The sequence below is a fragment of the Poecilia reticulata genome, chromosome 11 (assembly GCF_904066995.2).
Source record: "Poecilia reticulata chromosome 11, P_reticulata-male-v2, whole genome shotgun sequence".
Taxonomy (NCBI): Eukaryota; Metazoa; Chordata; class Actinopteri; order Cyprinodontiformes; family Poeciliidae; genus Poecilia; species Poecilia reticulata.
In genome coordinates, this window is record NC_088840.1 from 24,384,183 (window position 1) to 24,398,659 (window position 14,477).

At 36.7% G+C, this 14,477-nt stretch overlaps 1 protein-coding gene and 1 long non-coding RNA gene across 6 annotated transcripts in view; both read right to left on the bottom strand.

The window, feature by feature from the left end:
• Window positions 1-5,217: 5,217 nt before the first annotated feature.
• On the bottom strand, window positions 5,218-11,480 carry LOC145553903 (uncharacterized). The gene is made up of 3 exons (XR_014089943.1): window positions 11,241-11,480; window positions 9,897-9,979; window positions 5,218-6,098 (listed from the first exon to the last, which is right to left on the bottom strand). It is a non-coding gene; the product is annotated as an uncharacterized LOC145553903 (long non-coding RNA).
• A 574-nt stretch (window positions 11,481-12,054) lies between these two features.
• The window catches only part of col14a1b (collagen, type XIV, alpha 1b), a 144,176-nt gene continuing 141,753 nt past the window's right edge, over window positions 12,055-14,477 (bottom strand). For 3 of the 5 annotated variants that reach the window (XM_081613013.1, XM_081613011.1, XM_081613009.1), the window contains one exon: window positions 12,055-13,627. In XM_081613013.1, the coding sequence (XP_081469139.1) occupies window positions 13,335-13,627 (293 nt within the window). In that variant the 3' untranslated portion in view covers window positions 12,055-13,334. Of the gene's footprint in view, window positions 13,628-13,857; window positions 14,201-14,477 lie in introns of those variants that run through there. The other 2 variants (XM_081613010.1, XM_081613012.1) reach the window with 2 other exon arrangements.

Genomic DNA, 14,477 nt, shown 5'->3' on the forward strand with positions numbered 1-14,477 from the left:
TGAATCTTTTCAGTTCTACTTTGTTTTGGTCCATCTATATAACATACAATCCCGAGAGATATATTGACGTTTGTGGCTGTAATGTGACAAAATGTGAAAAACGTTTAATGTACTGCAATGATCTGCACATCTCGTATCCATGGTTCTCTCAAGTTGTTCTCTTACTAATTAATCAGAACAAAAGTGTTTAGGTTGTGAAGACGTGCAAAAATGAAGACATTTATTTCCTAAGCTGAAAATGAATATTAGGTTTGCATAAAACATATGCAGTAGCTGTTTTGGATGAAATCAAGTTATGCTTCTTGTTTCATGACAGAATATTTATTCCAGAAAGCTTTTATTTTCTCTTGTCACGCTGATTTACCAGCTCTTATAATAACCATTTTATATGAAGAGGCACTATCCTAATGAGTCAGTCAGACAAAGCTGCACAATCAGAGAAAGCTCACACAGCTGATTGAATCAGGCATGAAATGGTAAATGGGACCCAACTATAGAACATCCACCTTGTCCTTTTTAACCATTCAAAGCACTTCAAACTACAAGCGATATTCACCCATTTACAAACCGCTTTTTGTTCCACACATGGAGCAGATTTACTCATTTATACTGAGACACATGTCAGCTGATGTGGAGTTCTGCTGCACAAGGACACTTTTAATTAATGTTGCTACTTTCACTCAGTCTGATAAGCACACCACGTTATGGTACCTGGAATTAAAGCAGCTCATTATGATGTATAATATAATGTTACAATTGGTGATTTAAGGTGAAGTGAAATAATTTCAAGATTTGTTTTCAGGTTGGGTTTTTTTCATCCCATTTCTGAAATACAGAACCACTTGCAATGTAACACACCCTCACCATGACACAACCCCTACCCTGCTTGACAGCAGCCACAATGTTCTTAGTTTTGAGCATTTTATATTTGACAGGAAAAATTCAGAGTCCAGGTGTTTTGAATACAGTGAACTAACAAAATTACTACCAATTAATATATTAATTTATAGTATATTATATGTTCTATCATGTATACTATATTTTATAAATCCAAAAGTAAAAAAAAAGTACAACAAAAACTAATATATTAATATGCAAATGATATACAAATTATATAAAACATACATATATTTAAATATATACAATATGCAGGTCATATTTATTTTGTTTTGTGTGTTTCAGCTAAAATAGAAAAATAAATTCTGATGACATTCACCTTTGGGAATGATACAAACAAGCATCTCGCAAACATCAAGCATTTATGACCCACTTCACCTCCCTGTTCACAGCAGCAGCTGTGTGCCACGGGTGTCAGAGAATGCTTGACACCACAGATGAGTGTTGCTCTTAATTAATTGGAGCAGAGCAAGCTGTGAAAATAGCATGTTAATGAAAAGAAATTAGAGGAAAAAACTGGAGGAATGCAGTTACATTTAGTTGTGACCCAAAGATTATATATTTTTTTTATTCCTGGTGCAACAATTTGTGAAAAGTGAAAATGAGCAAAAAAAATCACAAATAGCAGGAATGCGCCCCGATGTCTAACTTTAGGCCAGCAAAGGTCAGTGTCACAGTAAAAACTGTTATTAAAGCTTTACTACTCTTTAAATCACTTATCACAGAATATTGCCAGAAAGCATGCTACATATACACAGCAGCATGCTGCAGTGACAACAGGTTGTCACCCTTCCCTCGGCTGGAGGACGCAGCTCCTCTCCCTGTCCTCCTGCAGGTCATTCCGAGTCGCTGGCTTGGCTCCTTCTCTCTGTTGATGCTCATTAGTAAGTCACCTGCCTCACTCTGCTGCTCTGGATCCCTCCTTGATGCTTTATTCATCACAGGAGGAAAAAAGCAGAGTGCTGTCCAGACACATTTACATACAAATGAAGCGAGGATTCATTATTAATGCACACACACACACACACGATCATCCTCTGCTGCAGAGAGCGTCGATAACCACAAACGTCAGGGCCGTGGCCCTGAGTTGCTGTTAATCCAGAGTATGCGTGACGTGGAATGAGCTGGAGTTTATCACATTTTGCATGGATGATCATCCCCGCTGGCTTCACACGCAACACGTCTTGTGAGCTCAGAGCAGGCAGGAGTTTTTTCTGCTCAGCTGCCTTTTGTTTGTTCCTTTGTTTTTGTATTTGCTCCAAGTCGAAAGAGGTGCGGAGCTGCATCACCTGTTTCGCATAACAACACTTGAGTAAAATATTTGGGCTTAACAATTCCGAGATGAGTGTTTTTCAGACCCGACATGTCAGTGATGGTGAAGATGGCATGTACGACACATTTGTCCACTTACTGCAGGAGGATATGCTGAGTGTATGGTACCTTAAGCATCTATATTTTAAAGGACATCCTGCAGTTAGATATAATTTTACTCCCTTAGCCTATTATGTTCTCCAAAATTGATCCCAATTTTGAAAAGAAGTCTCAAGAAATCAACAAACTGATGTCATGTTCAAATCAGTTGTAAATAAAAATTTGTTCTCAAGCAACTTACCTGGTTAAATAAATGTTCAAATAAATCTTACTGAAAGGTTTTAGAGCAACACTTTCTTTCTTCAAAATATAGTAAACATTTTTGAAACTAATTAACTAAAAACTTTTTCAGCTCCATTTCTGAAAATGTATCACATTTTTTAAAAATAATTATGTGGCTATGTAAGAGGTGAGTGCTGTTGAACACTGTTACATGCCAGTTTGTGTCGTTTATGTTTAAAACTTGAGGATTCTTTGAACAAATTAGCAAATTAGAGAAACATGTTTTCTAAAAACGTATTCTGCCTGGTAACCAACTTAAGAAACTCATTGTCTGCACATTTATTAATAAGAAAATACAAAATATGCAGACAATCAAGCAACACATTTTGGGAGCTAGGCAGCAAAATTAAATTCTACCCAGACCGTCGTTAAAGTTTAGGTCGATCACAAAACTCCCTTCTTTCATCTGCAACAACTTTTTTTTTTTTTCCACAAAATAATTAAGATTTTTGTTGGAGTTATTTGACCGCTATCAATTTCTTTATAGAGTTATCTTTAGGGAGATGCATACAATTCAGTCCATCTAAACTGCAGAAAAAAACTGCGTAATTCTATAAACTTAGTTCACAACTAACTTGCATATATATATATATATATATATATATATACACACACACAAAAATGCAGACACAAGCTGGCAACGAACAAAGTTACTCAACATTTGACGTTTCCCTCAGTTAATTCATGACCAAATACAGACATTAAGCTATCATGTAGAAACACAGACATCTTTGTACTCTTTCAAAACTATGATTCTTCCACATCACATGACAGTTATTTCACCCAAAGTTCAGGTTTCTATAACAGGAGCTTCAGTCACATGTATTTTATTACTGTGATTCCACTTAAATCTGATTTAATGTAATTTGTTGCAGTGGATTTTGACTGAAATGTGAACCACATGTGTCGGATTAAGGAATATTTTATTGCTGTTAAAAATATCTCAGAAGGCATTTGGTTCAGGAGTCACAGTCATTATGTTAGTTAGTTTGATCTATTTATCTGTAAATTAAATGAGTCCTGAATTTCTAATCACACATGAAAACTTTTGGGGAGTAGCTGATTTTTTTCCCTCCTTAAATTCATATTTAAAAAGTTCATCTGTTATGACATGAGCAAAAATAACTGATTCAGTCAAATCACAATAGATGAAAGAGACACTTTATTCATTTCCCTAGTAATAACTATGTCATGCAGTCAAAAGTTTTTGAGAAAACACAAAATTGCTGAGAAAAATGCATTTTCTCCTAAATGAGAATAAGTTCGCTGCCGACAAGATGTTAATGTTACATTTATTTTAATGGGTTATTAATTTTAGGTTTTTAAGATTGCATTTGAACAACTGATTTTTTTTCAGTATGTATTATACACATAACTTTAATGGATACTGGACCACTGTTCTTGGATGGATTGGAAGAGTTCACTAAGACCATGCTGGTGTTGTGTGGATCCTGTCTTTAGGAATAATCCACACATCTTCAACACAGTTGAGTTTATAGAAGTGTTATGTGAGAAATTCAGGTTTTTGGGAGTTTTAAATCATTCTACCATTGAAACATCCAATTTTCAACAATTCTCTAGTAATTTAATTTTATACACTAGTAGCCAAAGAAACCCTCAGCATGATGCTGCTCCCACCATGCTTGACAGCTGGTACCATATTCCTGGGTCAGAACGCCTCTTCTTGTTATGGTGGCTAAACAACTTGAACTTTACATGATCTCGTTTCTCCAGAAAGCATTTGAAAAGTGAGTCTCAGTTGCTGCTAACTTTCTCCATCAGTGCGTTTTGATGTTAAGCTGACCTTTACGCTGGACAGTCCCTCTGCTGTTCTACCACCTTTCAGGTTTTGATAGGCTTGAGAGTTATTGGTCCCTGCACTGCTGCATAATCAATCAATCCATCGTCTGTACATTCTTGTCCACGGTGACTTACCCATCTCCATCTCCAGAAAGGGATTGTAATGTGGGCGTTAGCTTTGTTATCCTTTGCAAAGGAAGATTTGGGTTTCAATCTCAGTCGGGGCTTATTTTGCGTGGGAGTTATGTAGCATTTTCCTTCAGCCCAGTCCAAAAACATGCACTTTTGTAGAATTGGACAATTTAATTTGCCTTCAGGTGAGAGTGTGTGCCCTTTCTGTCTTTCCAGGACCCTGTGATGAGAGTATTGACCTGTCCAGGATGAACTTTGCCTCTTGCCAATTGACCACTGAAAACAGGCAGCAGTCTCTCTGTGACTCTACAAGAATCAAATGGGCATGGAAAACAGACGGATGAGAAAGAAAATACACAGCCAAGGAAAACTATCACGAGATTTTAAAACTTATGACTCTTCACAGGATGCTCTTTACAATAACACAACAGATTCAAAAGAGGGGAAGCAGAGTGGATGCAAATGACATACTATATTAACATTTTATGGGTTCCTCATGGAAATCTAAGTGGAAGGAAAACAATGTGGTTGAAAAGCAACAGGAATCCTTGCGAAACAAATCTCATTCAACGGTTTTGGGAAGATTTTCACGTCATCAACTGCAGCTTCAAGATCCACCACATGTGGATGTTTTCACTAAACTACAGCTGTTGTGTTGAACCACTGCTGAACCAGAAACCATGTCAGAAGCATTTTACTTTTCCTAAGGAGAAATAGGAAGTGTTTTTTTTTTTTCAATGACGTTCCCCAATAAAATGAAAGTAAATGTCATAATTTATTTGACAACGAAGGCCCCGACCCTGGAGGAAGAGAAGAGATGCAGAGAATTCAAGTTGCTTAAGGTCAAATGTGAAGTTTCCACATTTAGGGATGATTTGTGGATCATGCCATCTACTGCTGTTGGTGACTCAGTTTTATCAAAGGAGTTGTCTACTGAGAAATATTAAAGCGATTCATGCTTGAATTAAGGGAATAAATACACTTCACACTGATATTCGTGAAGATACACATTATAATACACCACTAGAGGGCAGTAGATATAAGTCAGCTCATGTTCACCTTTGCTTCTTATGACTGAGAAAAACTAGAAGCTTTCAGGGTTTAGTATTTTTTTAAATAACCTTATTGTTACTCAGAGGTGCAAAGAAACATCATGTATCTTTTCAAGCTATAAGAGTACAGCTTAAACCTGGTTTGTGACAGTAACATCTTAACCACGTTCAAATCATCAACCTCAAACACTTTGCATCATTTTAAACCGTGAATCTAAGGTAAAACACAGACATGGAAATGACAAAATGTGAACAGTTGTTTGCAAATTATAGATGACGTTGCAGTAATAATAATAATTCCACAACAAATGAAACTCCTGTAATGTTTCGTGATAGCTTTTCCAATCGGCAGACAGGATTACCCACAAAGTGCAGAGGAGGCAGCTGTCCAGGAGCTTCAAACGCTCTGGGTTTACTCCGTAATATCAACGCTAAGTATCACAATGAGAGGTCCTCTGACCTCCGTCTAGCAGACCCATCTGGCACTCTGTCAAAACCTCGTTTTTAGGCCAAAACGCCTGAGTTTAGAGCCGTCTGCTTTCTGCGAGGTTAATCCGGCATTCCCTTTAAAAAAAAACAACAAACAAACAAACAAACTCTGAGACATGGAGAAAATAGGTTAAAATACTTTTTCATAAAACATCCCACAGCAACTACCAATACAATCCCTTAATATCTCAAGACAAGACAAATGATTAACATTTTGATGACAAAAGGGACAAATCTAGAGGTCACCAAATGTAATCACGATGGATTTTTCAAAGTATGTGTCATAATAATATCTTAGTTACTTTCTTAAAGTTTTTTTGTGGCACTAATACAACTGCAAACAGAAGGAAGAGCAAGAAGAAGTAATGCAGCCAATGACCCTTATGGCCAGGAATGGAACCGGGCCTCTGCTCTGAAGGAGTAAAACTGAAGCCTCTGTATATTTTGTACTTGTTTTACCGCCAAACCTCATTTCCCTTATTTACATTTTAAATAAGAAGGCAAATGAACAGAAATAACTCATTACAGCCATGCCCCTAAACCTCCAACCCCCGAGCTCTAAATGTTTATTGTTAGACATGAACATAACCACAAGATGGCAGCATTTCATCATTTTAAGGAACAACGTTTATTTTGAATTATTTGTCTCAAATGCCTGCAAAAGACTTAATATAAATTCGTCCTTTTAGTCTCCCATAACTATTATTTATGAATATTTTATGATTTTTCCCCCCTGAGGTTATAATACTATAAGTTTATTCAGTTGTATCTTTTTATTTCATCATTTGCTGTTTGAGCTGTATTTTGTGCACCGTTTCTGGTACAGCGTTTTATGTCGTCTCTCTCTCCCTCTTTGCAAATGAAGTTCAATAAACATATGTTTGAAAAAAATATAATTCAAAATGAGAATGTAGTAGATTTTAATCCTTGATAATTTTTTCAATTAATTGTTCGCAAAACATCAATTCACAACCAATGTTGTCTCGAGGCACAAACAAAAAATCAACAAAAAACATTTCAATTCAATCACACATACATAAATACATAAAATATAATAAGTGTCAACATGAGGAAAAAATGGTAAAAGTGCTCTGAATCCTTTAAAACTGCAACAAAAGAAAAGACAACAACCATCGTTCTCTCCAAGCTGCATGAAGAGTCCTGCTTTAACAGTTGAGATAATTATAATCAAGCAAATCACAACTACAGTGGCTCTAATTATTGTATTTAAGCCCTCGAGGTTATTAGGAGGATGACGTGCAATCACGAATGTCCTTCCTTCAGCTTGAAAATATTCAACAGCTGGACAAACAAACATGTAAGTGGTGATGATTTTACTTTACCATGTGTTTACACTAGCAGGTTGCTCTTAGTGGTTTTGTCGATTTCTTCTGCTTAGATTTCAAGTGGTGCATAAAAATAAAATATGCTGAAAAAAAGTGAGTTACCTGCAGCAATTTAAAGATGGAGGTGTTTGTGAATGTTGTGTCACGATGTGGTTTCTTCATCCGCACAAGCTTAACCAACTTGCACACCTGGTGTAAACAGCCTTAAAATAATTCAATCTTTTATTGTCTCACACTAAGAAACGTAATCTGAGTGCATTTATTCATTGTGGGGTGAAAAACACATTATTATAGTTATTTGACAACATCACTCTGTGGGACCCAGAAAAATTACTAAAAATAAATGAGCTGGGGTTTCTACAAAGTATGAACAGCAGGAGATACTGTCAATTGCATTAACGCCTGGAATTATTCACATTTGTCAATGTGAGTTTATGCTTCCTTTATAGACATCTTTATCAGGGATGTCTAGAAATGTGGATGTTGTGGTTTGTGGATGTGGAACCAAATTTGAGCGTCAATCTCTTTTTAAAATCAGGAGCTGCAGACACTTAGATCGAAAAACGTAAAAACATGACCTGAAAAACGCTGAAAATCCATAACTTGTTTTCCATATTTGTTGCCTTTTCACTGTAACAGTCACATAATTCACCCCTGTGATTTCACACATGAATCTATCTTTTCAATCTGTTGCTTTTGCCTTTTAAACAGAGTCAGCGCTACTGACACTTAGGCCACTATTAATGAAGCTTTTCAAAGTCCTGCAAGCAATTAAAAAAGGACAAATGCATAAAACACTTAACTTTGATAAGGAAAAAATGAGGTGGAAGACATGATGAATATGGGGGTCGGATCTAAATACCTTCTTTGTAAATAAGCTGTGGAAGAACTTCCTGAGATTCAGATGCATATAAGTGATTCATGAAACGTAAAGAAGGAAGTGCTGCAGCCTTTGGTCTCTGTGTGAGGTCTTTCCTCGCTCCCCATCCTCATCCCTCAGTGATGTTTGATTTGAGAAACAAAGGCGAGTTTAAACATGAACTGTGTGATTCTACAACATCAAACAGCGTTTATTCATTTTTTTTTATCATTGGTGTCAGTCGGTGCGGTTTTAAAGCCCCGAACATCACACGTCAAATGAAAAGAAAACACGATGAAGAGGAGCAGAATTCTTGTTTTGCCTGAGGAGAGAATTATCCCGAGAAGGAATCCTCCTTAGAAACTATCAGACTGCTGCTGTGGACGAATCACTTAATGTTTAATTATTGGACTTAAATGGAAATTCATCTAAGCAGATGTAAAGTGGAGGTGCTTCACCGCGCTCTCATCTCTTCCTGCTCGGCCTTTAATTGGATCTTCTTTTTCTCATGTTTGCTTTTAAGCTCTTTTGCTTTAAGCCTCCCTATAATTCCCCTTTAGAAAACCCTGGTTAATGATGCAACTATGCTTCAGTTAAATGGAAAAAAATAAAAATCCACAGAATAAAATTTTGCCTTATTTGCACCGTTAAGACATATCTGCTTTAAAAGACTAAATACAATTCAAAATTATTATTATATTATCATATAACCCACACCTGTAATAGAGTAGATCCAAAACTTGGGAGCTGAGAGGATGTAATGGATGTTATGGATTCAGCAAAAAAGCCTGAATCAGATGTAATCCCACAGCTCTGAGACCTTTACAGCTTCTAGACAGACTTTTATTTTTTTAAATTATTTGTTAAATGGATGCATTTTTAAAGTAAATATATTGTTTTCTTCAAATCAAAATTTTGCAATCCAAAAAGAAAAATGACACCAAACACAGGTGTTAAACAGAGTGAGCTGTTTCGCACTGACAGAAAGGATTTGACAGGTTTATGATGGGTGCAGCCTCCGTACTCGGCTCTGCTGCTCAAACCACAAATGCATTTCCTCACAAACGTGGCTTCATTTATGGGGCTTACTAATGTGACTCTTAATCAGCGCCCACAAAGTCTCTGCATAACGTGCTAAATTAAGAACCTGCTTTATTTTGCCACTACTATGACATTTGAGCGCCGTTATGCAGGAAGTTGAGGTTTGTGCGAACAATTACAGAACATGTAGTTCACTATGTGCTAATGAGAAACACAAAAGGTCTTTTTAAGTAGCAAAATTAATGTTTTAAGTCAAACCTTCATTAATTTTATTTTTGATCCATTTACTATACGACACCCAAAGACTTCATACAAATCCACTAAAGATTAATTTCTTTGCATATTAACCACTGCTTTGGGTGAGAAACATCTGATGGGTGCAAGAAATACAAAGATCAAGCCACTAATTAGATGCAGTTCAAACAATTCAGACATTAAAATGAAACCAAAATATTCATAAATAATAGTTATGGGAGACTAAAAGGACGAATTTATATTAAGTCAGAACAAACTCAGCATCCTTAGCTGCAGCTGCTTAGATTCAGGACGTTTCCGTGGAGACCCAAACGAAAACATTTTTTTGCTCAAAGATTCAAATCTGTGAACATGAATGAACGACATACTCACTTCAACACACTCCTCACACCAACGAGGCTCCCCACCTGCTGAGCCCCACAGACGAGGCACTCTATCTGCAAGGCTTCTGCTTTCTATTGTCACACACCCAAAAACACGCATCCACGCACACACACACACACACACACACACACACACTATTTCTGTGAAAATCCTCGTTACCAGAACTCATTCCTTAACCATGACAACTAAAGCCAAACTACAGAAACCCAGTGGCAGCTGATGTTTTCCAGCCTAGATGTGGTAAAGAACCTCTACTTATTCTGGAAATACGTATAAAGATTTTATAACAGTACTTTGCTTCGCTAAAGATAATAAAATTCTGCAAAAGAAGAAAAATATAATGTATTTATAGGTATATTTCAATGTTTAGTCTGCCTATTTTTACACTAATAGACATTTTGCAATACATTATTTCTCTAGGATTGTTAAAGTACTGCTTTTTATACTGTTATTGTTCAAGAGTTAAAAGGATTTAGCCTTTCTTAAATTATGCAAAGCATTTTGAACTGCCTTGTTGCTGAAACGTGCTTTACAAATAACCCAGACCTTGTATGAATAAAGCTTTAGAATGGAATATCATGTAATAAAAAACCCAATACATATGTAAAATATGCAAAAACAGATGGACTTTAGGCAGTAAATAAACCAATTATCAATAATCGCAGGTTAGTTGTGTCTGATAAAACAGAAGCTGTTGGAACAAACATTTAATGTAAAAGCCGCACTTTTGAGTTTTAGTAATTTTCTACGAAAATCAAATTTGTACCCAGGTGTCTGGCTAAAGCTGTATTTTAGCTCTCTGTTGAATCTCTTTCAACATAAAAACATCAAGTTGCATTAAAAATAAATACGTACCGTATGCTGATGATCTTCTTTGCTTGACATTGGCATCAAAGTTTGTGAAAAAATTGGAATTAAAATAATTAAAATGAAGCAGACTTTAAAAAAATCATTTAAATTTTCCACTTTTGTATCATCACTCCTAATATGACATCTATAAAGTTACTGTACCAATTTATGGCAACGTGAATGTTTGTTTTAATTATGAAAGACTTCCCACTCGTTTTAATTACAATTTTAATGTAACTTGTTAAGGGGATTGTGCATTATCCATGGGAAAATAGTATAAGTAATATTTGACTTAATATAGTTAGTATGAATGTGAACTGTTATCATTATCTAGAACTTTAACCCTCCAGAAGTTCCCAGTGGTACAAAGGTTCAAACGTCGTGGGGACAGTAGAGAAACTGAACCTAAACCTGAATAAGATTCCCAAGACAACAGCAAATTCAGGTCATGAAAAGTTATAAAATGGATAAATGAGAGCAAACCTGACTGGAGCAGAGAGTTGGAGCCTGTGGGACATTGCTAATAGGAAGGAGGAGTCAGATGGAGTCAGGCCCCTGAAGAGTGGAGAGGGTCAAAGTTATGACCTGGAATCTGACTCTCAGACTGGTTTCCACTTTGTTACACTAGAAATGAACAGGAAGAAATTATATTCAACAAGATGATTCTTTGTCACATATGTTGGAAAAAAGGAGCATTTTTTTTCTTCATGCGAATCAAGAGCATTTATTTTTAACCGTTTGAATAAGAAAGATCCTGATCATTTTACAGTACGTGGAGCTGCTGGGACTGGAGTTAGCTCATAACTTACTATAACCATTACAGAAAAACAATGTGACATTTTAAACATTTGAAACATCAACACGTTGATAAATTATTTAGCTAAAAACACTTACTGTAAAACATTGAAGAAAATAAAAAATTTGTGGCGCATAAGGTTGAAAGCTTTGACCGCTGCAGTTTTTAATTTCAGCCACTGTTTTGAAACAGGTGCAGTACCCGAGTTCAGTCACACACAGCACAGCTGAACGCTTTACCACCTGTTGAGGATTCAACCTCAAATATCAAATTATTCTCAGTTTGCTCTGAGATTTCCACTCTCAGACCAGAGGATGAAGGAGCGATAGTGAGCTAGGTGGTCCAGCTTTTCTGCCAGGTGTTCAATCAGCTTCCTGCAGCTTCAGTGCTCATTTTAGAGCTTCCTGTTCGAGTTTAATTATTCCCACCAGTTCAGTCACATTCCCTGCTGAGGGACAGCATCACAATTAACCAGACCACACACACACACACACAACTCCAAACGCTTGTACTTCAGTTTTATTGTTCTGAGAAAATCAACACCAAGTAAAAAATAAATTACTTCCTTGATTTTTTTTTTTTTTTTTTAGTTTTAAACATCCTGATCAGACGCTGCAGTAACAGACCAAAGGCTTCAGAAAAAAACCGAACGGAGGAAACATTTACAAAATTGAAAATGTGATTGGGCATAATTTAATCACACCGACAAGGAAAATGGGAGTGAAAAAAAAAGGTACAGCACGAAAACTAAGATAATAAACCAATCATGCATATGGAATTAGTGTGCTTAATTTATTTTTACTCATTTATGTTCTAAAGCTGACCTAAAATTAAAAAATAAATTGATGTAGAGTATTTTCTCTGGAACAGATGGCTAACTGATAGATTACAAATACAAACAGGAAATGTTGAAAAAACAATTAAACTGGTAAAATTAAAAGGCAAGAGGTGAGAAACAGCAGTCTGTCTGTTTTTTGCCCACATTATCTATGGATTTATAACATTTTAGTTTAATCAACCTTCTCAAACATACATGTATTAGCTTAATATTATATCAATAAGCATTCATAAAACCATCTCGATAAGTAGTTTAGGTGTATCTGTGGCTTTATCAGGTCAGAAATGAATACATCACATGTTAAAATGAAATAAAAACATGCAAAACTCCACAAAGACCAGTTGTGAAGATGGAAAAATCCCTGGCTGCAATTTGTACGTGCCTTCAAAACAGAGGGGTGGGGTGGAAATCACATAGCTGGATGCAAACATGGCCAAAATAAAGGATTATAGGAAATGCTGCACTGTAAAACCGTTTTACACGTTCACTGGTTAAATAAACAAATGGAAGGCTCAAGCAAATCTTTCCCTGGCAAATAGGCATCAAAAGAGACCTTCAAAGAAAAGATACTTTACTCTACCATCAAAGTACCAGAAAAAACACTAGGAGGCACTTAAACAACCAGCTGAAAAACTGAAAGACCTGAAAACAAATCGATAAATTGAATACTGACAGTTTTTGGGTACTATGAACAAAAGTTCAGTACTTTCTGAGCACTTTGCTTCACCTAAACAAAATGAATAAAACTAAATAAATCTGTTCCGTTGAAGTTAATCCAATAGCATAGATGAGTTAAGTTTTCCCAACCTCATTTCCCCTCCCGTTCCATCTCCAATGTCCATAAGAAACCCCCTACATCAGGCACTTGTTGATTAGTTCATAATGGCTCCAAGCCTTCCAATCACAAAGAGCAAGCGTCCCTCTGTCCTCCAGCTTCCTCCTCTCAGTTAGTTAGTTTAGGAAGATTCTTCACTCCTCTCTTTATTCTCCTCTTTGTCCCGGCTTGCTCCTCTTCTGCCTTTGTGCTCCGTTTGCTGCGGTACACGCCGGGGGACCTCAGCTCGACATCGTCCAGCGCCAGCGCGGGGTCATCAGGCGAGACGGGTTGAGGAGCTGGGTAGTTGGGCTGGTAGTAGCGGTATGGGTCGTCCTCTTCTGCCTCTCCGTAGTTTTGGAAGACGCTGGACGGAAGTTGGACTGGAGGGATACCGCGGACGTCAGTGATCTCTTCCCCTTCTGCGTGGCCAGTCACCCAGGAAGTGATCCCACCAGTGCCACCAAGTTGAGCAAGCAGTCAGTGAGCGCCCCAAAGAAAGATGGCCGATTCCCATCACCAAGGAAAAGAGTGTTTGGAGGGCAATTTGTTGGGATTTATTAGGGTTAACGTAAGGATGAATAGAGATAAAAAAGGAAGGAGTAAGAGAAAGAAGAACAAGAGTTAGCAAGAGTTACCAAGCCATGAGTACCAAGGTTATGGAGTCATAGGACTATGGGCAAGTTAGAAGAAGTTCTGGACCTTCAAGATTAAAGTTAGAGTAAGTAACATTTGATTTTATATATATAAAAAAAAAACATATCTCATTAGCAAATATTAGATTTGTTATCCATTAGCTTACATTCAGACTGTCACAACGGCACAAAATTAATCTCTCTCTCAAGACTTTCTGTTACTTGAAGTTAAAACGTGCGTTATATTTATATTAGGTTCTGTCTTGCTTAGTCGCTTTACAGAGGTGATCTGTGTTACTGGAGTTTGTACAAAGTCAGTAAAGGTTCTGGATTAAAAAAGAGGAACTGGATGATCGTAATCTAGAAGAAAAAGTCAGAGAAGGATGACGGTCAAGGTATGTTTAGGATTTCATCTCATCTCAACAATCTTCAGCCTTAAACAATACTTATATTTGATGTTGCGTTCTCATTTTACATGCAAAAGTATCCCACAAACTTAGAACTAATATGTTCAATTTGTGAATATTGTGGTGTTGCTATGAGCTAAACTGGCATGTCTGATATGTGTACTTCACTCACCCATCACTGTTCAATAAATGTTTAAAGAAAAGGAGGCATTTTTTGTTCTCATTCTAAT